The sequence below is a fragment of the Mesoplodon mirus genome (assembly GCF_964341445.2).
Source record: "Mesoplodon mirus genome assembly, chromosome: 5".
NCBI classification, from domain to species: Eukaryota; Metazoa; Chordata; class Mammalia; order Artiodactyla; family Ziphiidae; genus Mesoplodon; species Mesoplodon mirus.
In genome coordinates, this window is record NC_138980.1 from 74320683 (window position 1) to 74347567 (window position 26885).

A 26885-nucleotide genomic window follows, 5' to 3' on the forward strand; every position below is an offset into this window, starting at 1 on the left:
ATCATTTGATTTATTAAAACATCTTCATTTCCCAAGGCACTTCAGTAGCTTTCACAAAAATACTTTTTTTTTTTTAACCAGGTGAAGCATATGCTTTAGAAGTACCATGGTAGCATAATCAGAAAACAGAAGACAATTTTACACTGAACACAAAATATCTCCCAATGTTACACCACTGAAGTGAGCAATTCTGAAAGACTGTGAACACGACTTAATTTTCTTCTTTGTAATTTTTTTCCATGATTAAGTTTCATGAAAGGAACACACACAATGATGTCATTTTTGGCACCCACAGAAGTGCTAGTAGCTAAGGCTGGTGAGGCCTTGCATAAGTGGCAACTGTGGACCATTGCCAGAGTGATTCTGGGTTGAAACAAACAAATAAAAGACACAAACCAGGAGGCTAAGGAACCAGCCTTTCCTAAGTCTATTCTGAAGTGCAAATAACTTAAGGAGAAAAAAAGACATAATAACAAACAACAAACAAAACACAATCAAAATCCATATTATAGTTTTGGGAGAAGAGACAAGTTTGCTCGTCTCTCTTTCTCATTGATATACTTCCTTCAAACCATACATCAGAAACCATAGTAACTAGGAGACTTGATTCACATAGCAGTGGAAAATAAGAATAGTAGATTCAGTGACGAATCTCTTATGGGCCTGCACAAGCCCAGTGCTTTGATCAGATGTAAACAAGTCTACCCAATAGTCACTCTGAGTGGCCCAAGAGCTCATAAGTCAATGCACTTGTCTCTGTTCTGTATCTGCTGAGTCCTCTCCATATGAAATACCTCTAGGTTTCCCCAGACTTGTGCTCTCCTGCCCTGGGGAAGCAACAATCCCATTTAATATCCTTTGTAACTGAGAAAGTATGAGAAATCAGACTCCCTGTGAAATTATTTCTTTTCCTCTAAAGTGCACCATTAGTGGGAAACAGGGAAAGGATTTTTTGGCAGGGTGAGGAGGTGGAGAACTAGACTCCCAGTTCTATCAGGGGACTTTTCAGGCAGTCTGAAATTAAAATGTAAATTTAGCAAATGCCTCTCATATTCTTCCAAATCCTACTGGTTCTAGTGACTAGTTAACTTCTTAGGAAGTGCCAAGTCCATCACTGTAATAGTTAGGATTTACCCAAAATTGTCCGTCAGTAGCCATGGTGTCCCTGGAGGGAAGGTGGTGCTCTAGGACCATATGCAGCTGAGTCTGGGTATCCATCCATGAGCAAGGCAGACACAGCATCCACAGAATGAACAGCAAAGACCTTTGCCACTGAAGGACTCAGTGTCTGCACAAGCCACTTGTGACAAGACGGTCTTTCCTCTTTACTTTCTCACTGTAGGTTGTGTTAGAAGCCTGTGTTTTTAAGGACTGTGGGGCTTTCTTCACCATCTTTTAACATCCTTGTGTGGCTTGGAGTTTGCCTGTATTTTATTCTATAACAACAAGCCAAACAAATGTTAGTAACAAATCTTAAAAAGATGTCTACCAGTCTCAAAACAAACAAAAAACGCCCCAGAGCTGAGGTTATCTCACTAAAGGAAAAATATCATACAGCAGATTCTGAAAGGTTTCTTCTTGTCTCTGTACTATCCCAGAGCTGCTATTGCTTTCGAGATGTTCATGGTGACCCAGTCCTATTATGGCTAAACTAGTCCATGGCGTTTCTGAGTTCGTGGGGAACTCTCTGCCAGGCCCAGACCCAGTGCATTAACTTTGTGAAGAAGGAGGCCCCCTTACCCTTTGACCCTTAGCATCTGGTCAATGGTGTCTGGGAGTGGGGTGCCGAAGCTCTCTGGGAGGAACAAGGTGAGGATGGCTGTCAGGATGGTCAGACTCCCCATGAGAATGTAGGGCAGGAAGCGGTCGTAAGCACCTGTGGCAAAGCAGACAGAGCCCCAAGCCGGGAGTGCAGTTTGACATGGTCTCTCTCCCTCCCTTTGTGTCCCCAGGACTCTAACAGGGATCATCTGCCTTCTCGGCCTCAGCATCTCCCAGTCTGAGCTGCCATATTGGAATCTGGCACCCAGGCAGGTCACAGAACCCAGAGTTGGCACAGAGCAGCAACACCTCGGTGCAGGGGATGGGTGCAGCCTGGGAGGATGGGGCTGGGCCATTTCTATTCCTATTTCCTTTTTATTGGCCGTGCTGTGCGACATGCAGGACTTAGTTCCCCGACCAGGGATCGAACCTGTGCCCCCTGCACTGGGCGCACTGGACCACCAGGGAAGTCTTAACCCATGGACCACCAGGGAAGTCCCTCTATTCCTATTTTCTAGCCAAAAATAAATAATCAACTAATTAACCCAATGCAGCCAAAAATTAATTAATTTAAAAAAGCACAAAACACCCTATTTCCTAATGCTGGGTTTCCAAGGGACTCAAGGTATGTGTCCAGGGATAGGAATAACTCCTCCACCTCTCCAGATGTGTCACAAACCACTCGATTTGTCTTCAGGCCAGATCAGAAGGTATTTCTGCTTGTCAGATCTATGTAGCGTGTTCACAAAGCACTCTGAGTACTCCCAAGGTGGGTGTCACCCATCCCCAGAGATGTGCCAGCTAGGCATGTGCAGGGGGACAGCAGCTGCCATGAGGAAATAATTCTGAGAAAGATAAAACTGGGGCCCTATTACATAAAATGGTACGAGGCAGATCTTTGCACAGTGTAAAACTGCTGTGTTAAGTGCTTCAAGTTACAGAAATTCTCGGTTCATCAGACCTCTAGAATAGACAACTTCCCCGTCCTGTTCCTTGTAAACTATAATTCCAAGAAGAAATTTCCCCAGTTAGTACACTGGCTCCCTAAACGACGCTGCAATTTTTTAGGATAGGGGAATTACGTTCTCTGATGGAAGGCCTAGGAAGGCTAAAAGAGAGACAAAAACCCTCCACTCTTGTCAATTTCTAGCTGTCTATAGGTTGTTTTCCACACGAACACTTCCACCACAGTGCTCCCAGACAGGAACCTCCTCCAGGCATAGATTCAGTACTGGATGGACCCCATTTGCTGAGTGTGCTTGCTTTCCTGTTAACAAGCCATCCCCAGGTCGCATTAAAGCCAATCAGTGCTTCCACCCCATCCCTCCTGTGTGTGCTCGACCCACGGGACTTACCAAGGTAAATGAAGTAGGGAGACAGGATGCTGCCCAGGCGGGACGCTGTGGAGCTGACTCCCACGCCCATGTTCCTGACCACCGTGGGGTACAGCTCGGCTGTGTACACGTAGACCATGGAGAAGGCAGCAGTGACTCCAAACTTACCCACCATCACCAGGATGGTAGCCAAATAATACAAGTCTGAAGAGCAAAGGGAAGAAAGTAGGAGAAGGCACCAACCCAAGGCACACTGCTACTAGTTTTTTGCCTGAAACAGACATACTTTCTCCCTGGGAAGGGTCGGGGAGGAAAGTTTCTATAACTTCCTATTGTGGGATAAGGGGCTTATGTCCCTCCAAGTTGATTACTGAGAGGAGGCTGGGACCTGCAGCTGTGTGAGGACATGCTTTTCTCAGCCTAAAGACCACCAGAGTGAGCCCCTCAATAACCCAGAGAAACCTGCTCTCCAGTCCAAAAGTCATTAAAGACATGTCTGTCAGAGGGGGGAGCTGGCACCCCAGAACCTCATGCTGCAGGCACTGTGGAATTAAGGATTTGTGGATGAATGGGAAGTTCAATTATAACTCACTTCACGCTTGCACTCTATGCAACACTTCACAGCCCAGCAGACCCTCAGGAATGATCCTTGGATCTCTCCTGCTCACTGTGCCAATGAGGAGATGCTGTGAGTGGCCTGTGGGTCTCCCTGAGCTCTGGTGTGAACCTCTACATACATTCCTGGGCTCCCAGCCATGCTGCAGTGGGGACTCTTCCTGTGCAGAGTGTTGCCAGCCTCAGGGGCCCACAAATGATTACCAGAGGTCCCCAAACCCATGACAACTCTCGGTACCATGATGGACATGAGGATCCATAAACCGTTTTATGAATTTTCAAAGAGGGCTGCCTCCCACCCTTCTGTGGGATACCAAGATGGTTTTACAAATAAACTCCTGCTACTGGCCTGTGAGAGCCACGCTATGGCCTGGCCCCGCCCTTTTTCCTCTCCTCATCTCTTAACAAGCGTGCCAGGCTCATTTCCTCCTCAGGGTTTTGGCCTTTGCTCTTTTTTGGCCTGAAATGTTCTGCTCCTACACTTTCTCATGGGTTTCTCCATCATTTCATCTGTTTCTGCTCAACCTTCCCCTCTTTAGGGCCACTGTCTGTGACCACTCTATATAAACTAGCTCTCCATTGTCCTTCAGTGTCATTATTAAAGGTAACACAGTCTGTACTATAACAAGCATTTTATTTACTTGTTTGTTGTCTGTCTTCTCAACTGGAGTCTGAGCGCCAGGAGGGCCTGGGGCTCTGCCCGACTCCTTTACTTCTGCACCGTCAGCCCCAAGCACAGTGCCTCCCCCACAGTAAACACTCCGCAGCTACTTATTGAATGAATAAATGACTAAGATGGGGCCATGTTAAAAAGACATGAGGATGGCCCTCTTTCCTCCCCCTCACTCTACAAAACACACACACACACACACACATTAACTTGGGTAGAGAGTACAATCAACTGCCAGCCCCACATGGTTATTCTCCCTTCTCCCCCAAAGCCCAGGCCATGATGACTGTCTGGTCCCAGGAGATACTTTCTCTTGATTTGTTGGCCGAAAACACAGATATGCAGATGAGCTGTAATGGCATAATTTTATTCTCTTTATTAACTGGCCGAGACAGTCTGGTAGAGACTGAGTGACTCAATGGATATCCCAGACTGCAGACATGTATGGTACCTACCTGGGGGCACCAGCTGCACGAAGAGAAGAACGCTGCCACCCAGGAAGAGGGCAGTGGCCATGGAATAGCGTCGGGGCAGGTGCTGCAGGAGCAGCCAGGCCAACACATATGCTGGGACTTCAACCACAGCCGAAAGGAAGCAGTTCAAATAGACATCCCCATGCAAGTTAGGAGTGTCAAGGGAAAGCCCAAAATAGCCCACTGATATGGTCATCCTGAAACAGAATGCAGAAAAAAGCTGGAGAAGTGGCATCCATGTGCCTCCCAACCTGGACAACTTTTAAAATATAATTATTGCAGGAAATTCAAAACTATCCTTACCAGGAGGGCAGCAGATTTAACCCTGAGTCTTACTTCTTAGAAAGAAAGATAACTTCCCCCGAGACCAGGGTACCTTCTGGGTCAGAGCACTTTCAGAGCTTTCTAAACAAAGTGTTCCAGCAAAAAGACATATAATTCAGATAGATTCACTATGTTGGGAAAAAAAAAAATCAAAACCCAAAAAAACTCCAACCTGCCTTTCGGCTTTAAAAATCCTAAGCTAGGGGCTTCCCTGGTGGCGCAGTGGTTGAGAGTCCGCCTGCCGATGCAGGGGACGTGGGTTCATGCCCCGGTCCGGGAAGATCCCACATGCTGCGGAGAGGCTGGGCCCGTGAGCCATGGCCGCTGAGCCTGCGCGTCCGGAGCCTGTGCTCCGCAACGGGAGAGGCCACAACAGTGAGAGGTCCACGTACCGCAAAAAAAAAAAAAAATCCTAAGCTAAAGCACTCACAAAAGCCTACTTCCCTACTCTCTGAACCTCCCAAATCCAACAATTGCAGAAGAAGCTAGGGTATGAGTAAGGAGGCAGATAGCAAGTGGGGTGTGATAAGACTGATGAGATAAAATAAGGAACAATCATTAGGTCAAACATTTAAAGATCCCTGGCGGACCCTCTGGGGCGACCAGCCAGGAAGAGGCTGGTCAGAAGCAGGTGACCCCAACCCCACCAGACTCATGGGGAGGAGAGGGAGCTCCCAGTGGGCCATCTGCATGCCCCCCGCTGCCCGTGGCCTAGACCCTGTCCCCAGTAGGCATTCTCTCTATTGATGGTCAACAGTCTTTGGCAAACCTGACCAGTATGAATCAGACTGTTTTTAACTCATCTGCAGGTTGAAACCACAGCTGGTACAATCAGGGAAAAGGGCATGTACAGGAGTCCCTGGGAAATCCAGAGGAGGGGTGCCTGGGTGAACCACGGAAGGGTGACTCATCACAGGCTGGCAGGTCTGTGGTGCAGGCTGAAAGCTGGTTTTGTTTGAGGCTGACTCAGGGGCGGTGCACTGCCCTAAGGGATCCCGTGCCATTCCTTGGAAATGGGTGGCTGGCTGCCAAGGCTTGTTGACTCCAGCAATAAGCACTCTGAGATGAAGTCTGCCTTCCTCCCCCGCAGGCTCAGGTAGTCACTTGTAATCCCAAGGGTCTGGCCACTAAGCAAATGCTATCCAGGCACTCGGATGTGTTCCTTCTCTCTGGTAAATCACAGATCCCTCCCTGACACACTTGGTGAAACACCTTGTTAGAAGGAACCTGATGAGGACATGTAGGCCATGGCTCTGCCTCCAGGACAGTCTCCAAACATCCCAGAGGGAGGATGTCCTGCTTCCACATTTCCAGAACATACTTAGCAGCCTCTATAACTGAAAGGACATGGTGTCTTCACTTAGAACTTCTTAAAGGCCTCAGTCACTGTCTGATGCACAGGCAACAGGAACAACTAAACTAGGGATCCAGTGTGAACAGCGATTTGCCTTATGACCCGGAGGGATCCCCAAAGATCCCATATCTTACCCCAAAAGCCCCCACAACAGTTTTTGTTCTCCTCTTCTGAGATTCCGTTAAGAACTGGGACATGCCCACTTCTTTAATTGCAAGGCACATCCCTGCCACTTTCTGATGACACAGGCTTTCAATTCTGATCTGAGACATGTCTGCAAACGCGAGGCCTGACAGCCGCTGCCAGAAGCTTTGTCTGGAGGCCTTAGGTATGTCTCACTTACGCACCACAGAATTATGGACATGATGGTGACCATCCGGATATTCTGGGTTCGGAGCAGATCCAGAATGCTGTGAGACTGCTGTTCCTTGGAGCTTAGGTCTTGTAGCTGCAGGAACAACATGACAAGGGTACGGGACAGAGAGAAGGTTGGAGACTCAGAGACCCAAGAACATACTTGAAACCCTGGCATCTTAGCTTTCTGCGTCTCCGAGTTAGGGAGTGTTTTATGTTTCTTGCTTGAAAAGAAGGGTAAGTATAGTGACTATGTCTTGGGCTGCAGAAGGCTTCACCGGGCCTTGTGGATAACAAATTAGTGAACAAGAATGAGGAGGAAAAGTAAGTGACCAGCCCTTGGTGTGATGCAGCCAAGGAGGAGGCCCAAGCTGACTGCCCCCTCCCGGCAAAACCTCCAGCCCCGTCAATGGCCACATTCCAGGGAGGCCTCTGAGCATTCCTTTCCAAGGCTGGCTCCCGGCCCCTCTGGGTCAGAGAGAGAAACTGGCTGTGTAGTTTATTGATATTATATTTTTAAAGAATTAATGTTTTCAGTCCTCATACCATATAGTTACTGGTCTACTTCCAAGGAAAAAAGTTTCAGATAGAAAAACAGGAAAATTGACCTCAGCTTCACTCTGAGTAACTTCCTATGAAATCTGGCACAGCCAAGGACATTAATAAACCACACATCTAAACACACTGATGTTGCTTTCTTAAGCAAACCCAGCTTTGGAGTTTGTTTTTCCCGAGTTAGCAGTTCAACAAAAGGTCAACTTTTGACTTAATGGATCCCCTGGAATAGCCTCATTTCCACAAAGATGCCAGTGGGACTTACGGTTTCATCCAGACTGACCTCTGCAAAGCTACTGAGGCCACCTCACTTAAAAGCCCTCCCTGCCACCTACCCCTCCCTGAACTTTTGTGCACCAGAGTCCTTTCTAGGATGTGCTGAGTGGGATTTGGTGCTGGGCCACTGCTTAACCGTGAGGCCGGCAGGGCTGTCAGTGGCCAGCAGCCTCTTTGCTGCCTATAATAACCGGTCTCTCTTTCCCAAGCCCCAGGTATGCATCTGCATGCCTTTGCGCACTGCGGTATGACTGCTGGTGGCTGTTCTCACAGACAGGACCTTGTCTTCCTGTCAGAGCAGGGACACACTCCAGAACCCCATCAGCCAGCAATGACAATTTCTAACCTCTTCTCAGAGGCATGAGACTGAGGAAAACCGCTTGCTGCAGAGGAGGTGGAAAGAGAGGGAACAGGAAAGAGAAGCAAGACCCAGGAATCAGGCAGAGCCAGGAAATTACTCATGGCGCCTGAGAACACGGTTTGCAGAGAGGGGTGGGGTAGGGGGAGGGCGGATATCAAAAAGGACCTGGCTCCAAGACAATACTCAACAACTCCCCGTTGGTGGGCGGAAGGAGACGGGACATTTCTAACTCCAAATCTATTTTTGCTTCATACTTTAGGTACTCGTATTATTTTTTTAAGATGAGAAACAACCTAAGGTATAAGAAACAATGATTTCCCAAAATGCCAATTTCATGAAAGACCTATTAACTCATAAAGAGTTTTTATTATTAAAAGTAATGATTCAACTGTATGATCACTTAGAAAATAATTATTTAAAGTATGAAAACCTAAACTCCATGGAAAGGTGAAGGAGTTTATGCAGTTGGCACCTTCTCAACTTCTGAATTTTAACAGGACCTGCCTTGTGGGCAGCTGGGGCTTGGGCAGGGGGAGAGCTGGGCTCCCATGTGACGGGAGCGCTTCAGGGCTGTGTGGTCCTACCCTAAAATCATGGTCACCGAGGCCCTCCCACCAGCTCCCGCATGGTGCTCACCTCACTTGGCTCAAAGATGGTTGAGGGTGCAACGATCCCATTGATTTTGGCAGCCCTGCGGATGATCCCCTCTGCCTCTTTAAATCGGCCTTGAGAGATGAGCCATCGGGGGGACTCAGGGATGAACCTGGAAGTACAAGGAGCAATCTCACTGAGGCCTTCCTGTCCCACAGACCAGGTGGAGCATAAGTGGAGGTGGGAAAGGGGGTTTCAGAACCAGAGCTAGGTTTGAGGGATGTTTGGTGTTTCCAAACCAGAAGCTAAGAGATGCACCATACTAGAGCCAGTAAGTGTGAGCTTCTGATTTCACTGAAGTACACAAAATTTAGAGGGGCCAACACACCATGATGGGATTCCTCCCCACTGGCCACCTCCATTTCTGAAGAGTGGTGGTGCCACCTGCTGGACACTAAGTAGACAGGCGCAAAATGGGCTCCTGAAGCTTGGCTTCTGTCATGGGCTTAGCCCAGCCCAGACCCTTACCTTGCCGTACTCCCTTGCTTGTGCCTGGCATCCACAGCAGCTTTTGCACTGGCCTCTTATAGCCTCTAGTTTTTCCTCACTCTCCCCCCTCCCCCCGCCCCACCTTGATTCATCCAATTGACTCTCTATAAGGCACTTAGGTGTTTTGAGACTTTATGGATCTTATTTTCTACCTCACGAGGTAGCCCTTGACCTTAGGTCATAACTAGGACTCATCTGTACCATCTCTGCTCTGTATCTTCTCCCACTATGCTCTGCAATGCTCTCACAACCAGGTGGACCAGTGATCTCACCATCCCCACCTGCAAGGGGCGATTCTCGCCTCAGCCCCTCGGCTGTGTTCTCTCTCTCCATATAGAATGGTCTCCTCTCTGCCTGTACAACCTCTATCTTGGAGGCTCAGATGGAGCCTGGTTTCCTCTATCCAGCTACCCTGAGGACTCTCACACGTGCTCCCTCTTCTCCCGGTGCCTCTGGCACGAGGGTGCGGCAACATACAACCAGAGCCAGGGCCTAAGCTGTCTTGTCCTGCAGTCTGATAGCTTCCTGGAGCTTATGCTAAACTCCATGGTCTCGCAGCTACTGCTCTTTCCTCTCCTTGCACTCCAATCAACCCAGCACAGGGCTGAGAACAAGTCTGTTGATGTCTTGGGGCTGTTTTGTTTTTGGCTTTTCTGAGTATGGAAAAACATTCTGAAACACCTTATAAAGACTTTAGATTTTCTGTCTCTGTGAGCCCAAATGGGGATTTGTGGGTTGCTGCTGCCCCCTAGTGAAGGCCAGAGAGAAGACATACTGCTGGTGGGCGCCACCGGGCACAGGGCCACACTCACCACCACAGCGGGAAGCACAGCATCCCCGGCACCGTCAGCGCCAGCAGAAGCATCCGCCAGTCTCTGATGAAGTGAGCAAACAGCGGCAGCAGCATGTAGCCAAATGCATAAAATATGCAAACGCCTAACGTAGAGAATATAATACGAACTGACTTGCCAAGCATTTCTGTTCCTGTTCAAAACAAGGGAGGAGTCATGTTAGTATTTTAATTCCGGTTATTCCTTATTAATCTTCTTGTGTGTAATTTCCAACATACAGATAAGAAAGCAAGCAGAATTATCTTGAAGCTTCCAAGCCCTAGGGAGGGATGGGATTCTGACCACCTGCTGCGGGTGCCTCCTTGTGGCCTCACAGCGACAGTTCTCTCATGGAACTGTCATCACCTCCTGAAGCCCTATGCTAAAGATGCCACGTGAGGCCCCAAAATTTAATCCTCACTGAGGAAGGAGATTCATTAAAGGGGAAGTCACTATTAAGGCCACACATGCTGACTATTACGCTTTAAGGAAAAATATTTTATCAACTGTGAAGAGAAACAAATAATCCTTTTAACAATCAACCCAAGAGACCCAAAGACCAATAAGCTAGAGTTAGATGCCTCTGAACAGTGAGACTGGCAACTTTTCAGTGACAGCAGGCCAAAGCCCTGCAGTGTGGACTCAATTAAAACCCTGAAGGTCATGTGAGTAAAGCCCACTCCTATCAATTCATTCTTGCCAGTCGATTTCACTGGCCACTATGTTTTGCAGAAGAGCCAGTTTTCTTCCTTGGTGAGCCTGCCAATCATGGCCCTTGCTCCTCATGTCATGCCTCCCTGTTTCCTTAGCTACCCCAGCCCTGGGCAGAGGCAAGCCCTATTTTTAAGATCTTAGGTGAATTCCGGCAAAATGGCCATCGAGTACTAATGGGATCAAGGTGCCACACCTCGGGGGCCAGAAAAGAACTGGAAATCAGCAGTCAAGCTATTGGGCTGCTGGGGACACAAGGCTGGGCACTTGGCAGACTCAGTTTCCCTGACTACTAATTGGATTCATCAAGAAACCCTGGTCGGTGTTGCCAGAGACCACCTCCCTTGGAGGGACATCACAGCTGTCTCCAGAAAGCGGGTGGTGGGATGATGGTGAAACACAGGATCAAATACTCGACTCCAAATTGATGGCCATACCCAGGACAAATGCTGCCACATAGTTGGAGATCTGGCCCATGCCTACAAGGAAAAACAGCATGGCAAACATCTCAAAGTTCTTCGAGAAGATCTGCAGGAAGCTGAAGCCAGTCTGCATGCCCATTGTCACAAACAGCACATTCTTCCGACCAAACCTGGGAAAGGAAAGGAGAGTGACAGAGAACCAGCTGGGAGAAGGCAGCAGGAATGGGCCCCACCAAGAGGGGCTTTCCCCAGAGTCATTTCAGGGAGGGGTCGCGGACACTGCTGCCAGGGCAGCTGGTGCAGGCACAATCCTGGCCTCTCAGTCCCTATGCTGTTACTCCCCTCCCCACTCACCAGGACCAATGTGGAGCCTGGACACCAGGGTTGCCCAAAAGGCAGTGCCAGAATTAAGACAGTGATTACAAGGGATTGACACACATTCATTATGCTTAAATTTACACATTCATCATTTATTATTTTTTTTAAAAGAGCTGGTTTACTTTGGAGGATGATGGAGAAACAATTCATGATAAATGAAAACTGGTAAATAAAGGGGAAAACATTTGTCCTGACTTTTCTATGTAAACTATGGTGAACAGTTACCAATAACAGATGAGGGAAAGTATCATTTCAGAAAAGTATTCCAACTATTAAATGAAACCAAAGTAATAAAACTAGAACATCATCATTTTACAACCTCCGATGAATGAAGAGATATGGGCATTGTGTTTCAATGACTGCTAACATCATAAAAAGAGACACTTGAACATCGCATGACTCCTATAGTCTTTACAAAGGGGCTGAACCTGAATCTGATGAAGTCTCTAGATCCAGCTGCAATCTGCAAGAAATGCAGGGAAAAGAGGAATATGCTCAATTGTATCATAAGCATACAGTTAGAAAAATTCAAACTGGGAAATTCTACAGGTAGAACAGCCCAGGCAAAGAAATGGATGGCGAATCCATAGGTTAAAGTAGACTAAAAGACATAAAAAAATTTTTAAGTAGGCAAGACTAAACTTGTGTTTAAGGATGTACATTTGGACGATAAAACTACAAAAAACCCACAAGGAAGTGATTATTATAAAAGTCAGGCTAGTGTTTAAGCCTCATTTGTTCTGTGTGGTTTCTGTACCTGTGTTCATTTAAAAATTTTTTAAAATGCTGTCTTTGGGGGATTTGTTTGCTTTTAAAGACAGTGACACAACAAGGAGGAACAAGTCAACCAAGTTCATTCAACCTAGCAGATTCAGCTTGAGTCTGCCCAGGGCTAGCAGACACCCATTTTCATTCAATGAATATTTATTTGAACATCTATTATATACTAGTCACTACGGATGTATTTGAATTAAAAAAAGACACTGATTCTGCCCTCAAGGAGTTTATAGTCTACAGTTGGTGAGACAGACAGTGATCATATTTTAATCGAACAACGACACTGCTGAATGTACAATTACACACTGGAACAAGAGCACTGAAGGCACAGCATCCTGGCCCACAAGGGACACAACAGAGGAACCTATCCTGGACTGAAGGTAGGGGCTGGGTACTTGGGCATTCAGGGAAGGTCTCCCTGATTATGGGACACTGAGACCAGACCCAAAGGAAAAGAAGTTGTTGACAAGGGGGAGTAGGGGAGAGGGACCAAGCTTTCAATGATATTCACAGTACCGTGGGGGAGGCCAATATTAATCATATGGTGTCATCTTTTATTTACCAATTTCTGATAGGAACAAGGAACCAGGGTAATGTAAACCGGGGACCCTAAGGAGGCCGCCTGCGTGGTCAAGGAAGGCCACGGCACGGGGAGGGGGGTGGGAATTCTTCATTGTGACTGTGAGGAGAGCACGCGCAACTGTGGCTAGAGGGGCATGGTGAACACGAAGGGCAGCTGTTCAGTAGAGGGTGGCAGGAGCCAGACTGCACAAGACCTTCAGCCACGGTAAAGAGTTTGCTGCTTCCTCCCATTACAACAGGGTTTTGTTGTTTTTGATGATATTGGCATCTAGTCGATAGAGGCCAGAGATGTTCTAAACATCCGAAAATGCCCAGGATAGTCTCCCACAACAAAGCAGTCTCTGGCTCAAAATGTCAACAGTGCTGAGGTTGAGCAACCCTGACCTAAAAGGAGGCTCCCCTGCGTTGTCCTGTAACAACAGTGCCCTGCACGCTAACCAAGGGGAGGGCCCTTCCTACCCTGCTTTCCCTTCCCAAGGGCTCCCTGGAGAGTAGGGAAGAGGAAGACTCAGGGAACCCTTACATTGCAATAGTCCTTGGCAATCCAGGGTTGGGGCCAGAAAACACTCACTTTTTTTTTTAGAAATATTTGTCTATTTTTATTCTTTGATATTTATGCATAAATTGGACATTTGTAAAATATAGAAAAGCACAGAGAAGAAAATAAAAATCAGCTGCATTCTCTGATAGCCACTAACATTTTTTTCTCTGTTTTTTAAAAATGAAGTAGAGTTGATTTACAATGTTGTGCTAATTTCTGCTGTATAGCAAAGTGAGTCGGTTATACACATATAGACATTCTTTTTTTATATTCTTTTCCATTATGGTTTATCCCAGGAGATTGGATGTAGTTCCCTGTGCTATATAGTAGGACCTTGTTGTTTATCCATTCTAAATGTAATAGTTTGCATCTACTAACCCCAAACTCCCAGTCTATCTCTCTCCCTCCCCTCCTCGCCCTTGGCAACCACAAGTCTGTTCTCTAGGTCTGTGAGTCTGTTTCTTAGATAGGTTCATTTGTGCCATATTTTAGATTCTACATATAAGTGATATCATACGGTTTTTGTCTTTCTCTTTCTGACTTAATTCACTTTGTATGATAATCTCTAGTTATACCCATGTTTCTGCAAATGGCATTATTTTGTTCTTTTTTATGGCTGAGTAGTATTCCATTGTATATATGTGCCACATCTTCTTTATCCATTCATCTGTCGATGGATATTTAGGCTGTTTCCATGTCTTGGCTACAGAGAATAGTGCTGCTATGAACATAGGGGTGCACGTATCTTTTTGAATTATAGTTTTTCCAAGTATATGCCCAGGAATGGAATTGCTGGATCACATGGTAACTCTGTTTTTAGTTTTCTCAGGAACCTCCATACTGTTTTCCATAGTGGCTGCACCAACTTACATTCCCACCAACAGCGTAGGAGGGTTCCCTTTTCTCCACACCCCCTCCAGCATTTGTTATTTGTAGACTTTTTAAGATAGCCATTCTGACCGGTGTGAGGTGGTACCTCATTGTAGTTTTAATTTGTAAGAAATGCTCACTTTTAAAGTCTGTCAACAAAAGGTCAAACACACACATGCCTACAAAAATAGGAAATACCAGCTACTTCCTCCCAGAGTTGTGCCTCTCTTCTATTTCTGCACATAGAGGTAACTCAATGACGTCAGATAAAATGCTTTGACAGCCCAGGATTATTTTAATTGCTTTTGACTTTTTGGCTTATTCATATTCCAGCAAGGAGTCCTATATAAAAAGTTGATATTATAGACAACCCTGGAGGGCATGAAGCCACTGCGGTTAGGTAATCTGTTTGGCTTAGGTTTTTGAATTGGCTCACTTAGGAGTAAACTATCCATCCCACAGAGCCCTGGGCCTTCCAAGGGGGTGCAGACAAGCTTGAGGGGTGGTGTAGGGAGCTGAAGGTAGGTGCTGTAGCCAGAACAGCCACATTTTTAGCTATTTCATTTACTGAACTTAAACGATCCTATTTAAAAGACGAAGTCTGCTGGCAAATTTTTTTTTTAAGGTTTGAGAAACCCTGTACTAGCCCTTCTAAAGACTAAGGTGGTCCTCAACATACACACCAACTTTGTTTCTACTGTTTCCTCAGGAGCAGATCTTTGGGAACTTAAACACTTTCCTCAGGTAATCGTGGTGTTACATGGCTCTGAGGCCAGCCCACAAAGATCTCCCTACCCCAATACACAGCTGACCAGAAAAATGCACTGAGCTTCAACTCTGTAACTGGGGTACCTCCTCCTAGTCTTTCACATGAAGGTAATTCCTCTGAGTCTCAGCTGCCACCCAACCCTGTGAGAGGGGGATTCCCACTACCCCTCTGGGAGGGCCTCTAAGCTCCATCCAGGGCACGTCCTCCTCTCACTCTATACTGTTCCCAGGCAATCTCATCCACTTACGGGGCTTTGATGAGGGTTCTATCAACTGACAATTCCCGAACGTGTTTCTCCAGCCCAAACCTCCCATGGAGCACCCTATCCATACATCCAACTCCATACTCCATTCCTCCTATGAGACCCCTAAGTCTCATAGTTACCCCAAATTCAGTATGTTCAAACTGAACTCAACATCTTCTCCTACAAACATGTTCCCCTTCCAGAGTGCTTTGTCTTAGAGAAGGGTATTGTCGTTTACGCGGCTGTGCAGGCCAGAAGTCTCCCTCCCCTCACTTCCCATGTCCAACTCATAGCCAAGTCCTGTTGGTTTTACCTCCTACCACTCCTCCCCATGTCTACCGCCCTCAGCCTAGTCGAAGCCACCTTCATTTCCTGCATAAATGACTGTGATAACCTCTTAATTGGTCTTTCCACAATCCTCCTTGCTTCCTTTCAATCCTTTCTACACAAAGCTATCGAACAACTTTTTAAAAATGCAAATCTGAGGATGTCACACTCTCAAAAGCTGCCCACTTCTCTGTGACAAAAGCCCAGACCCCTGTCATCTGTTAAGCCCGGCCTGCTCTTCTGCTTGGGCCTCAGCCTGCCTCCCTGCTTTGTCTCTATACCACTCTCCACACCCCCACCCCTCACCCCCCGCCAACACTTTCTTCCAGCTCCTAAAGTGTGCTATGCCTTTGCTTGAGTCTAAGCTTAAGTACTCTTGGCTCTCTTGCCCAGAACACTCTTTCCTCTCTTCACCCCTTTAGCTAGCTAATTTCTACTCATCTTTCAACCCCCAGCACATGCTTCAGTGCTTCACCGTCTCAGGTCTCCTCTGTCAGACCCTCTCTGAGCACCCTGTACTCCTCCCCTGTATCACTTACCACCACAAAGGATAACAAGTACTTCCCTCAATTCTTTGTTTAATACATTCTGCCTTCCTAGAAGGCAAGTTCTAGAAGAGCAGGCACCTAGAACAGTAGTCCACACGAAACAGAGGATCAGGACTCTGGGCCCGAATCCTAGCTCTGCCACTTGCCAGCTGTGTGACTCTGGGCAAGTCATTTAATTCCTCTGGGCTTCATTTTTCCCATCTATAAACTGAGAATAATAATGCTTCCCACATCATAGGGTTATGAAGATTAAATTATTTGTTGTTGTTGTTGTTTTACTTGGTATACAGTGCTCATAAGAGTGAATGGCACATATTAGATGCTCTGTGTTTATTAAATAAATATAAGTAATCAGCTGATGCTTGCTGCTAAGTTAAGGGTCTGGGGAAGCAAAGGCCTTTCCCCTAAAGGGTTAAGTGTCTCAGGTTCATCTAGAATCATCAGTCAGTGGTCACAGTCTACTTAACTCTTTAATGCTCACTGGTGACTGTGCATTAAAAATCCCTAGATGACACTCTGGAAAAGACAAATCTAGTGAGAAATGCACATATTTCTTATGAGGAAAGACTTCTCAGGTAACGACATTAATCCATAGATGCAAACATGCCAAAACATCACTCTGCATGTGTGCCGCAGGATAAAATGGCTGTATTCTTAAGGCAGGATGACATTCTCACCCTGAACTTCTCTATTAGAGACTCCCCCTGCTGGGACGATGCTGGGACTCCTCTCCACTGGGTGACCCAGTGTGGCCAAGGACCTTGCTGAAGGCTGCTCTTCTTGCCATGGGCTTCACTCACAGACCCTGAAGCTCTGGGGTAACAAGACACAATATAATAAACCCCTCTGAGAACACCATGGAAACTATGGAACTGTTTTCCCCAGAAAAATGCTCACATACAATCTCTAAAATTTTGTATGGGATTTCCAGAGGAGATGAACTCCCTAAGCCATGGACTTTGAGTTAAGAGCCTTGGAATTACACAAATAACCTGTTTATGGGTCAAAACAGCACACTTCCTGATGGCTGAGAAATACCATAACCACAAGCCTGTTAGAGAAAGGGAATCAGCCCTGTGGACATAAGAGCTCTGCCCATCACACTGCCATCGGCTAGTGAGACCTCTCACCTTGAGGAAAGAGCAATGGTTTTGGGAACACAGAGGCAGCCATCTATGGAATGCCCTAAGATCTACAACACAGCTGACATGCGTGTGTGTGGTGTCTCCCTCTCCTAAGCTTGAAGACGCCAAAGAGTTATGCTCACCTAGGGAAGGCCAGCCAGGCAGTGCAGAAGTAAATTGTGGCATATTTCCTGGTCAACTGGATCATGTATACACTCGGCTGAGGTTGTTTCGCTCAGCAAGCATTAGTGAGAGGAGGTTGCTGGCTCTCTTTACTTGGTCTGGAGTCTATACTATAGATGTGCCTTCGTCTTTTAAAAACACACAGCCCTGGGCTGAGAGAACACTACCTTGCTCTGTGCCGAGGTGCTCTGCAGCTGCAGGAGTAGACACCCACCTTACCTGTCTGAGAGCTGCCCCGAAATGAAGGAGCCCACCAGCACACCCCCGAAAAACAAGGAGACCGTGAGCGGGGCCTTCCAGTCGTCCTCACACACCAGGTTCCACTGAAAGAGGAGCAAAGGGATGTATCACTCACTTCTTTTTAAAAATGTTTTAAATGTAAGCCTTCTTGGAAAATGAAATCAGGACATCCTGCATCCCTGCATGCTCTGTTTACATTACCACAAGGGTGTGTGAGCTCACTGAGGCAGGTGATGGCTCATCGGGCAGCAAGGCAAAGAGCAGGTTTCCCCTCACAGGGAGACTGACTATCCTGTTTTTCACAGCTCTTAGCCTCATTGTTTTGCTACCAATTTGAGACGGGGAGACAGGCTGGGAGCAAGTACTCTGCCCATGTGCCAACCCAGGAGGAGGCGAGGCCTTTCACGGTCGCTTCTAAGGACATGGGGTGAGGCTGGGGCTGTGGGTGGGGCAGGGCACCCTTTCAGTGGGGTTCAGGTCATTGGCAGGGGTGGCATAGGAGTGGTTCTGGAGCAGAGCTCTGCAGCTCTAAGGGTCAAGGCTTCCAGTGAGGGACTGAGGCCAGAGGGCCTGGTATGCACCATCTGGATCTGTTCCTTCAGCTCTGCTCAGGCCTCAACTCTGGGCCAGTGACCCCTGGGTCCTTCTGCTGACATTTAGAGCTGGGATCCCTGATGCTGTGCCAACACTAGGCCCAAATTACAGCCAAGAGCTCTGAGCTGGGAGTCAAGAAGCTGTGTTTTAGCTTCTACTCTACTGTTAACTAGTTACCCAGCCTCAGGCAAGATTTTTCCCCTCATTGTGCCTCAATTTCCCCATTTGTGAACCAGTGATGGCGGTGGGGGGGGGGACAGACTACAGTGCTTGAGGTTCCCAGTACCCAGTGTAGAGTTCCATCTCTAGTTAGCACGGAAAGAGGTCTATGGGCATGGGGAAGGACCTGAACACTCAGACATTAGGTTGCTCCAGCCTAACAAGGGCCAAAAGAAGGAAGAAAAACCAAAATAGGAAGCTTGGTGGTTCCCAGAAAAATGTTTCCCAGAACAGAGAGATGGTGCTCAGTAGTAACCAAGAAGGCCGCCTTCTAGGGAATTTAGACCCTTGCTTGCCTGGCACCAGGCTGCAGGCCTGCCCTCCATGGAGCCTGCTGGCTCCCAGGAAGTGTGCGGCTTCCAAGAATAAAGCATCTCTTTCAGGCCAGGGTCAGAGGGAAAAGCAAGTCTGCTTTTCGGCCCTGCTGGGCAGTGTGTGCACAGTGCCTCCAGGCACAGAGGGCGTCGGAGGGCAGCCCTTAGGGTGGACACAAAGAACCCCTGCAGCTGATGATAAGAGCCACATAGCTGGCTCTCCACTCTGGAACAAGCATGCACGTTGGATGGACTGAGAATGGGGTGGTGATCCCCACTCCAGGAAAGAGTTGGGGGTTACCAACTCCTAAATCTAGAAGAAGCCCAGACTAGCAGAAGACAAGCAAGGAGCACCAAGGCCCAATCACTCAGGCTATGGCAGCCTTCCCACCTCTGCAGCCTCAGCCGTGCCAGCACCCAGATACCATCTCCCTTCTAGGAGGGTGAGTGCTCCTAGGGCAGCCCCCAACCAGACAGGGCTGCTGAAGTCAGGATGGGAGTAGCAGGGGAGTCAGAGCTGAGGGACTTGGTGATGGGGTGCTAGCCTCTGGGGGTGTTAGGCAGAGCTTCAGGACCAGACTATGCCTATTGCTGCTCTTGAATATGATGTGATCTATTCCCACCTAGCATGCACTACTTTTGTAGCGACAGAGATACAAAAAATGAATAGAGTCAGTAGCTGCTTCTCAATAGGTCTCTCGTGAGGGTTGGGGACTGATATGGCTGCGCTAGACTAGAAACCCACAGGGGCTTCTGCAGTGAGTTCTGGGGTGGAACCCCACCCCCTCCCCATGCCAGGTCTCCCAATATAGGCTTCTAGGGACTTCTGGACTGGCAAGGCCAGGTGCCACCTGGAACCAGGTCAGACTGTGCTCTGTAGGAGACAAGGTGACTGTAGTGCTCATCTTGGATTAGGTCCCCAGAGCATCTCTCCGGCTCCTACAGCCTCACCACCGCCACTTGGTCCAGCCTGTCCCTACTCTGGGCAAGCGTGCAACTACTTGAGGTAACTGGGCTCTCTATCCACTACTGACATTTCTCAACAATTCTCACAGCCTGGCTTTGGGCCCTCCAAAAGCATGGGTTAACACTTCTTTCCTCCTGGCCACAAGGGGCCTGTGAGTAGGGTCAGGAAAGGTAACAGGTCTCAAAAAATGAACAGAAGGGCAGGCATGGGCTAGGTCCCACCCAGCCAACCCATCCACTTACCTGTCAACCACCAGATGGACTGCAGTGGGCTCTTGGACTTGGCCTGACTCCTCCTTAAGCGGGCGGGGGTGGGGGGGCGATGAGAAGCCCATAGAGTCCAGGCTATGTACCCCGGGCTTGTTGTGTTTATAGAGGAATATAGCATTTCTACACTGAGCTCCTGGCTTGGCAGCTGCGACTAAAGCAGCTACAGACCAGCTCACTGGTGCTGCCACTTGGTATGAAGGATGGGCTGTACTGGCTGATGATAACAGGGATCAACCTTAGAACTAAATGTGTAGGTTTAAGATTTAGGTCATGAGTCTAGTATCCTTACCCCTCAGCTGGGTTAGCTATGAAAGCAGGCACAAACTGAAAACATCTGGGAGTAACCCTTGCAAGAGGCCTAGACTTGCCACCCTTCCTGGTCAGAAATGTGCCTTTCTAGTGGTGTTGTCTTCATGGATATATATGTGTATGTGTATGTATCTATATCTCTATCTCAGAGCTTTTCCAACTATATACTTTAGTTATGTACAGTTTGTTTTATGTCATTTATACCTCAATAAAGCTGTTAAAATTTTTAAGAAGAAAGAGAAATTGTGTCTCTTGCACACAGTATGTAATTGGTGCTACTTCTCAGTTATGGGAAGTAGAGAGATGATGTAGTTCCCTGGGACTAAATGTCCTTACCTGTGAGCTGGCTGGAAGAAAAAAGAGACAGGGCCTGTGCCCACAGGGCAGAAGCTCTTCCCAGAGATGTACCTAGGCTGACCGCATGAACGGTCAAACACACTGGTAAGCACTACCTGTTACTGAATGCCATGTATTCCACACATTTCATCCTGTCTCCTGCTGCAATTAATGGTGAATCCTTGCCCCAAGGCTGTCAGGGCAAGGAGAAGAAGAAGAAAAAGAATTTGCTAACATATCCTCTACAAAGCCTGGCAGTGCCCCACAGAGGAGAGGCTCAGTAGCTGTTTGGTACCTAGGTGAGTGAGTGAATAGATGAATAAAACGACAGTCAACCTTCCGAACCATATTATCCCTTGGGTTTAGTCCTTGGGCTTGGCTGCCCAAAGCCCCGATGAACCCTGAGCTTCATTCTCTAGAACAGATTATGTTCCTTTCTCCCTCACACCTTCTCTGTGACAACTGTCAGAACTTTGACCCAGGATGTCGGTTCTCAGCTAGAGAGACTATCAATCTGACCACCCATGGCCAGATGGGTCTGTTGTGACTGTACACGCACAGGGCCCTTCAGGGACCCAGCAAGTGGCTTGCCATGAGCTGCAAAGGCAGGGAAAAGGGTCTGCGCTTTCCTAGAGTGAGGGAAGTCGGCAAAGGCGTACCAGTGAGGCACAGTCTCCAGGTCTTTTTGGTCTCCCCACCCCAGAGTCAGCCTGCGGCCTGCCTCCCAGGTCGATGTGGCTTTTTCTTCAGGTGGACGTGGAGGTAACAGTGGGGGCTCTCCTATTTTCCAAGACTACACGCGCATAAGGCTGATGGAAAAGCTGGTCCAGAAAAAGAGGTTCTCCAGGACAACAGGGAGTAAAAGTGTTGCAAAGGGCCAGGGCAGGGGGCTTCTGGGAAACAGAGACTGGCAAGGAGCAAGGGGACGCAGAGGACTCCTGGGTTTTGGCTGAAGAGACCCCACGTCATGGGTGCCAGAAGAGTTAGAAGTTTCTAAAGGAGACCTTCTGGCCACAGGCTGTGCTATGGAGACACCAAAAAGCAGGTGTCTCAGACCCAGGCAGCCTGAGAAATCACCCAGGTTCCCCGAGAAGGAGGCAGTCCTGGGCCAAGAAACACTCAGGTATTGGAGCAGCACTGCACAGTGGGGTGGCTGATTCCCCAGCACTCCAGGGGTGACTGAAGGGCTAGAGAAGGGGCTAGCCTAGAAGCACATGGACCACCAAACGATTCCTGAAACATGGGAGAACCACCTTTCTCACCTCATAAATAGTGGCCCCTTCTTTCTGCCAGTCCCAATGCCTTGCTGCAGATCCACGCAGGGGTAAGCCCCAGTTTGTGGAGTGGGGGATTACATTTACTTTAAAATATTCCAGTCAGTGCCTTTCACCCCTAAGTTTCCCTTCCATAAGTTAAACTTGTCCTTTTCTTCTTCAGTTCTCACACTTTAGAGAAGATTTCAAAATTATTCATTAATCCATTCAATAAAAATTTTCCTAAGGATCCAATCTGTATCCAGCATTAATGTTAGGACTTGCAGGAGATACAGAGATGTTAAGTCTACCACAAAGTTTAGTACTACGTGTGCACATGTTAACCCCAACAAAGAAAAAAAATCAAACAGGGGACCTGAGGTTTTCATTTTCTGCTGAAAAACATGAATAGGAATTCAATACCAGTGTACTTACAAACAGCTCTATGATTTGGGGCAAAGGGCAGTCTTGGAGACATTTAGCAGGCACAGGACTAGCTGCAACGGTCAGCAGGCCAGGTCCAGGTTGAAAGAAAATGGGCCTTAGAAAAATGGAGCTCTCAGAATGTTAATGCAACAGCTTCCAACAGTGACTGTTCACCAGAAGAGAACAAGCGGCCTTGAACTTAAAGTCTGGCATTCCAGCATCCTCAAACAAAGTGCTAAGTAATATATTAATCTTGCCTCCCTGCAAAGACTGACAACCTGAAAGTAGGTGAAAGGGCACATAGCTCTTACAAAACTGTTAAGACAGCTAAAGAAATTGGCTAAATATATGAGGAAAGGCTGCAATTGGCAGCAACATAGCTCAAGGACCCTTCTGGAAGAGTCGGCCTTTGGGAGCTCATCAGTGCCATCACCACTCTCAGCCGAAGGCATGATGGGGGCAGCAAAGAAAGAGCAAATGACTAGAGTAAGTTGGGGACCACAGGGGTTAGGGAAAAATCCTAAGAAATGCCATGAGCTACTTCTGACTTCACTGCCTTTTCCTTCCACAGGTAGCCAGAAGCAGAATTTGCAGGGACTTCTGAGTCATGGAGTGTGGCTTCCCCTCCGTGTTCTTTGCCTGCAATCTGAGGAACAGCCTCTACTTTCACAATGCTCACTGGTTTCCAGGAGGGTGACAGACTCACTTGCGAGGCTAGGACCAAGGATTTGTGATGACTGGAAGTTTTCATACTCCATGCACTCGTCAGCCACAAATCACAGTCAGCTACCTCCAATCAGTACCTCTTTTCTCAAGTAACAATGCCTGAGGACACTGGAATGATGTCACTTGCTCAGAGATCCCAGTGGGGCTCTTCTCTTACTCCTATTACATACATGTGGAGTAAGGAGGCACAGATGCTGGGGACATCAAGTGTCCAAACATACAAAAAACAACACACACACACACACACGTCTGTTAGAGCAGCACTCAAGACTCCCTTGAAGGGTGACAACCCCCAGAAGCAACACACACAGGGTCTCCAGAACCCTTTTAAGCCCCTTTGAGGCTCAAGCGGGGTTTGATGCCATACCAGGACCTGTGCACCGTTCCCTTCAGCCTCTTCTCTGTGAACTCTGCCCTCCTGCCAGGTTGTTTCTTGCTGTTCCAGACTTTGCATCTGCTGAACTATATACCCCAGACTCACTGAGAAGCCTCCTCCTCCAAGAAGACTTCCCTAATCCTTGAACCCCTGATCCTGACACTCAGTGAACCCGGGCACCCTGGAGCCTATCAAGGAGTGCTCTTTTCAATGTCCTGCTTGCTCAGTTCTGCTGAGACTACAGGGAGTTAGAGTGCCAGTGTCGGAGTATGATGCAAAGCACATCCACATGCATCGATAAACATCACATCATACATCCAACTTTAATGACCAGGGGACAGACAAGGCCACCCAAAAGGAAAATCCAAGGGGCTGGGGCATGAGAAAGGTTTTCCCCCTGCTTCCTATGAACTAAGGTTCTAAATTCTAAACTAAGGTTCTAAAGAACTAAGGTTCTTTAGTTCCTATGAACTAAATCTGGCTAAGGACATTTCCTTAGAATACCCTAAAACATTCCAGGTCAACAAGTAACCCTGAATGGATCTTCAGATGCATGAATCCTTAAAGGCTAGTAACTAACCCTGAGCAAAAGGTAAGCAATTCTTTACGGGGAATGACCAGACAGTCATTTGGGGGTGAAGGTGGGTGGGGAAGTAGTAACTGGAAAAAGGAGCAAGAGACAGTTTTATAGCCATGCTTCCTTTAACTTAAAAAGTTTGAGAAAGTAGAGGGGCATTTCCCCTCTCTCTGAATAGATGCCAAAAGGCTGGAGGAAAAATGGTGACAGCTCCTTGGCCCAAGCTCTAGCTCTAGTCCTCAGCATTCCCACCCCCGTCTAAAGTCTCTGACTACTCAGAATCTTAGAGTATCTACAAGGAGTCGCCAGGGCCTTCTTGGCTTCCTCTCCAAGATAGCTAACAGAATGGGCGGCCAGCCTGACACCCGTGCTGCGATGTCCATGATCTCTCTGGAAGTCACCACGAAAAGTTCTCCGGAGCCACCTGGCTGGACGATGGCCATCGCCAGTGTGTAGTGTGAGTCCCAGAGAGGGAGTGACAGCATCCAGCGCGCACCTTGGCGGGTGGAGTGCAGGACCTTAAAGACTGTTAAGGTCCTGCCTACTCCCGGGTCCCAGGCCCCGGACGCGGATCTGGTACCCACCTCGGTCACGATGGTGGACAGGTAGATGTCCTGGTTGAACTCCCAGCCATCCAGGCAGCCTTCTTGCTCCAGCTGCTCCAGGTTCACGTCGCGCCCCGGCTCCAGCCCGAGCGCCGAGAAGTTGACGATCGTCGCGAGCCGGTAGCGGCGGCAGCTGTGAGGCACCTCGCGGCCGTCCTGCAGCTGCAGCGGGAGACTGTGGTTGCGCCACACGCTGCTCAGGTTCGCTGTGTCAGGCACCCGACAGTGGTGCTCCGGGGTCGCCGTGAGGAACACGGACGACAGGCCGTTGAAGCCGTTGGGGATGATGCTGACGCTGAGCAGGAAGAAGATGAGGCGCTGGAAAGGGCCCCACTCGCCCAGGAAGGCGGTCACCTCGTCGTAGTCCCGCATGCCGCCCTCAGTTGCCTGCACGGCCGGGGGTCGTAGGACGCGGCGGCGCGCGGGGGCAGGGCGCGGCGTGCGCGTGCGCGGTGGACCCGCACTGCGCGATCGAGAGTGAGTCGGACCAGGGAACCTGCCGACTGAACGGGGTCACAAGCTCCCGCCGCCGCCGCTGCAGCCCCGCCGAAGCGACCGGCCTTACATAGTGCGCAAGGCCGGGGCGGGCTCTGGGCCTGAGCCTCCAAGCCCGCCCAGGCCGCTGGTGGTGCGGCGCGGACGGGGGCGGAGCTGGGCCGCGCGTGACGGCGGTGGGCGGGCCCGGGCCGCCGCGCGCACCTGGGGCTCGGGCCGGGTCTCTGCTCCGGGGTGGAGTCGGCCTCGGCGGCCCTCGGTGGGTCCATCCTTGAGTTTACATCCGAAAGAGCCCTGGCTGGGCTGAGGAAGGCCGCGAGACTCGTGACCTCGGCGGCGTTTGAGGCCGAGCTCGCTGGCCCAGCGCGGAGCCCGGGCGAGCCGGAAGCTAGGCTCAGGTATTAAAAATACTGCATCCACCCCCCCCCCCCCCGCTTGCCGAAGCCAAAAGGGGCACTGTGACTGGCCCAAGGTCTCGTTGCTAGTTTACTGCCCTTGACACCTCCCACTTTTGTAAGAGTGACCAGGATTATCTTGAAACCGGAGCCGTTAACTACCCCAATGGGGAGCCTGGGAGCAAGGACTTAATTCTAATCCAAATGCCCTTTTCATATTTTGGTCTGTAACAAGCCCTTTTGTTGTCCTTTAACTTCAAATAAATGTAAAATTTTAACTTCGAGATTATTGACGATCCCAGCCTAGGATTAAATGTTTCCCTCAGGTTAGTTATTTCTGCACAGAGTTAAGAGTTGAAGGGTAATTCAAAAAAGCAACTAGGTGATTCTAAAGCTTCACTGTCCAATAGAATAAGTAGCTACATTTGTAATTTAAATTTTTCTAGTAGTCATATTAATAAAGTTACCAGATTTAGCAGATAAAAGTATAGGTCACCCATTTGAAATTTGAATTTCTGATAAATAACGAAAAAAAAAATTTTTTTTTTGGCCTTACCATGTGGCTTCCGGGGTCTCAGTTCTCCCACCAGGGATTGAACCCCACCCACGCCAGTGAAAGCCGGGAATCCTAACCATCAGGCCACCCAGAACTCCCAAACAACAAATAATTTTATACTAATAAAATATGCACAGGGACGTATGAAATTCAGATGTATTGTGTAGGGCAACCTTACATAAAGTCAAAAGAAATGGGTGAAATTAATTTTAATAATATATTTAATCCAATATATCCATAACATTATTATTTCATAATGTAATCAATATAGAATTTATTGAAATATTTTACATTCTTACATAAATAAGATCTTATATTTTTAAAATTTTCATACTAAATCTTAAGAATCCAGTGTGCATTTTATAACACATTTCTCTTTGTGTTAGCCACACTTTAAGAGCTCAGTAGCCACATATAGCTGTGGGCTATCTTGCACAACACTGTTCTAAGGCATTTAAGAACTAGGGTTGCTAAATTTAACATTGGAGCATTTTCCTTTTTATAATAATAGTGGCTTAGTGATCAAAAGAGAACTAAGTGCACACTTTTAAATGTAATCTGTTGGATAAACTATTTAATAGTGATTGTATTCTACACTGAAAATAAAAATAAGGGGAAGCTAACCTTGCCAGCCTGTTTTACACAAAGAAATAAACATTTCCATAAAGCACAGTAGATTTCTTTTTTTATAAATTTATTTATTTT

The 26885-nt window shown here is 47.9% G+C and overlaps 1 protein-coding gene across 4 annotated transcripts; it reads right to left on the reverse strand.

Moving 5' to 3' along the window:
* Positions 1-25345, reverse strand: SLC22A5 (solute carrier family 22 member 5). Of its 4 annotated transcripts, XM_082622569.1 has the most exons (10): positions 24714-25345; positions 17743-17846; positions 11196-11350; positions 10030-10201; positions 8714-8840; positions 6879-6979; positions 4836-5050; positions 3117-3299; positions 1741-1876; positions 1-1436 (listed from the first exon to the last, which is right to left on the reverse strand). In XM_082622569.1, exons 1-10 carry the CDS (start codon positions 25104-25106, stop codon positions 1349-1351), a joined length of 1674 nt encoding a protein of 557 aa, XP_082478695.1. In that variant the 5' UTR covers positions 25107-25345; the 3' UTR covers positions 1-1348. The 4 variants fall into 4 exon arrangements, with proteins under 4 accessions (XP_082478695.1, XP_082478697.1, XP_082478698.1 ...); XM_082622571.1 differs by lacking the exon at positions 17743-17846 and having other exon boundaries at positions 24714-24800; XM_082622572.1 differs by lacking the exon at positions 24714-25345 and having other exon boundaries at positions 17738-17795.
* Positions 25346-26885: the final 1540 nt, after the last annotated feature.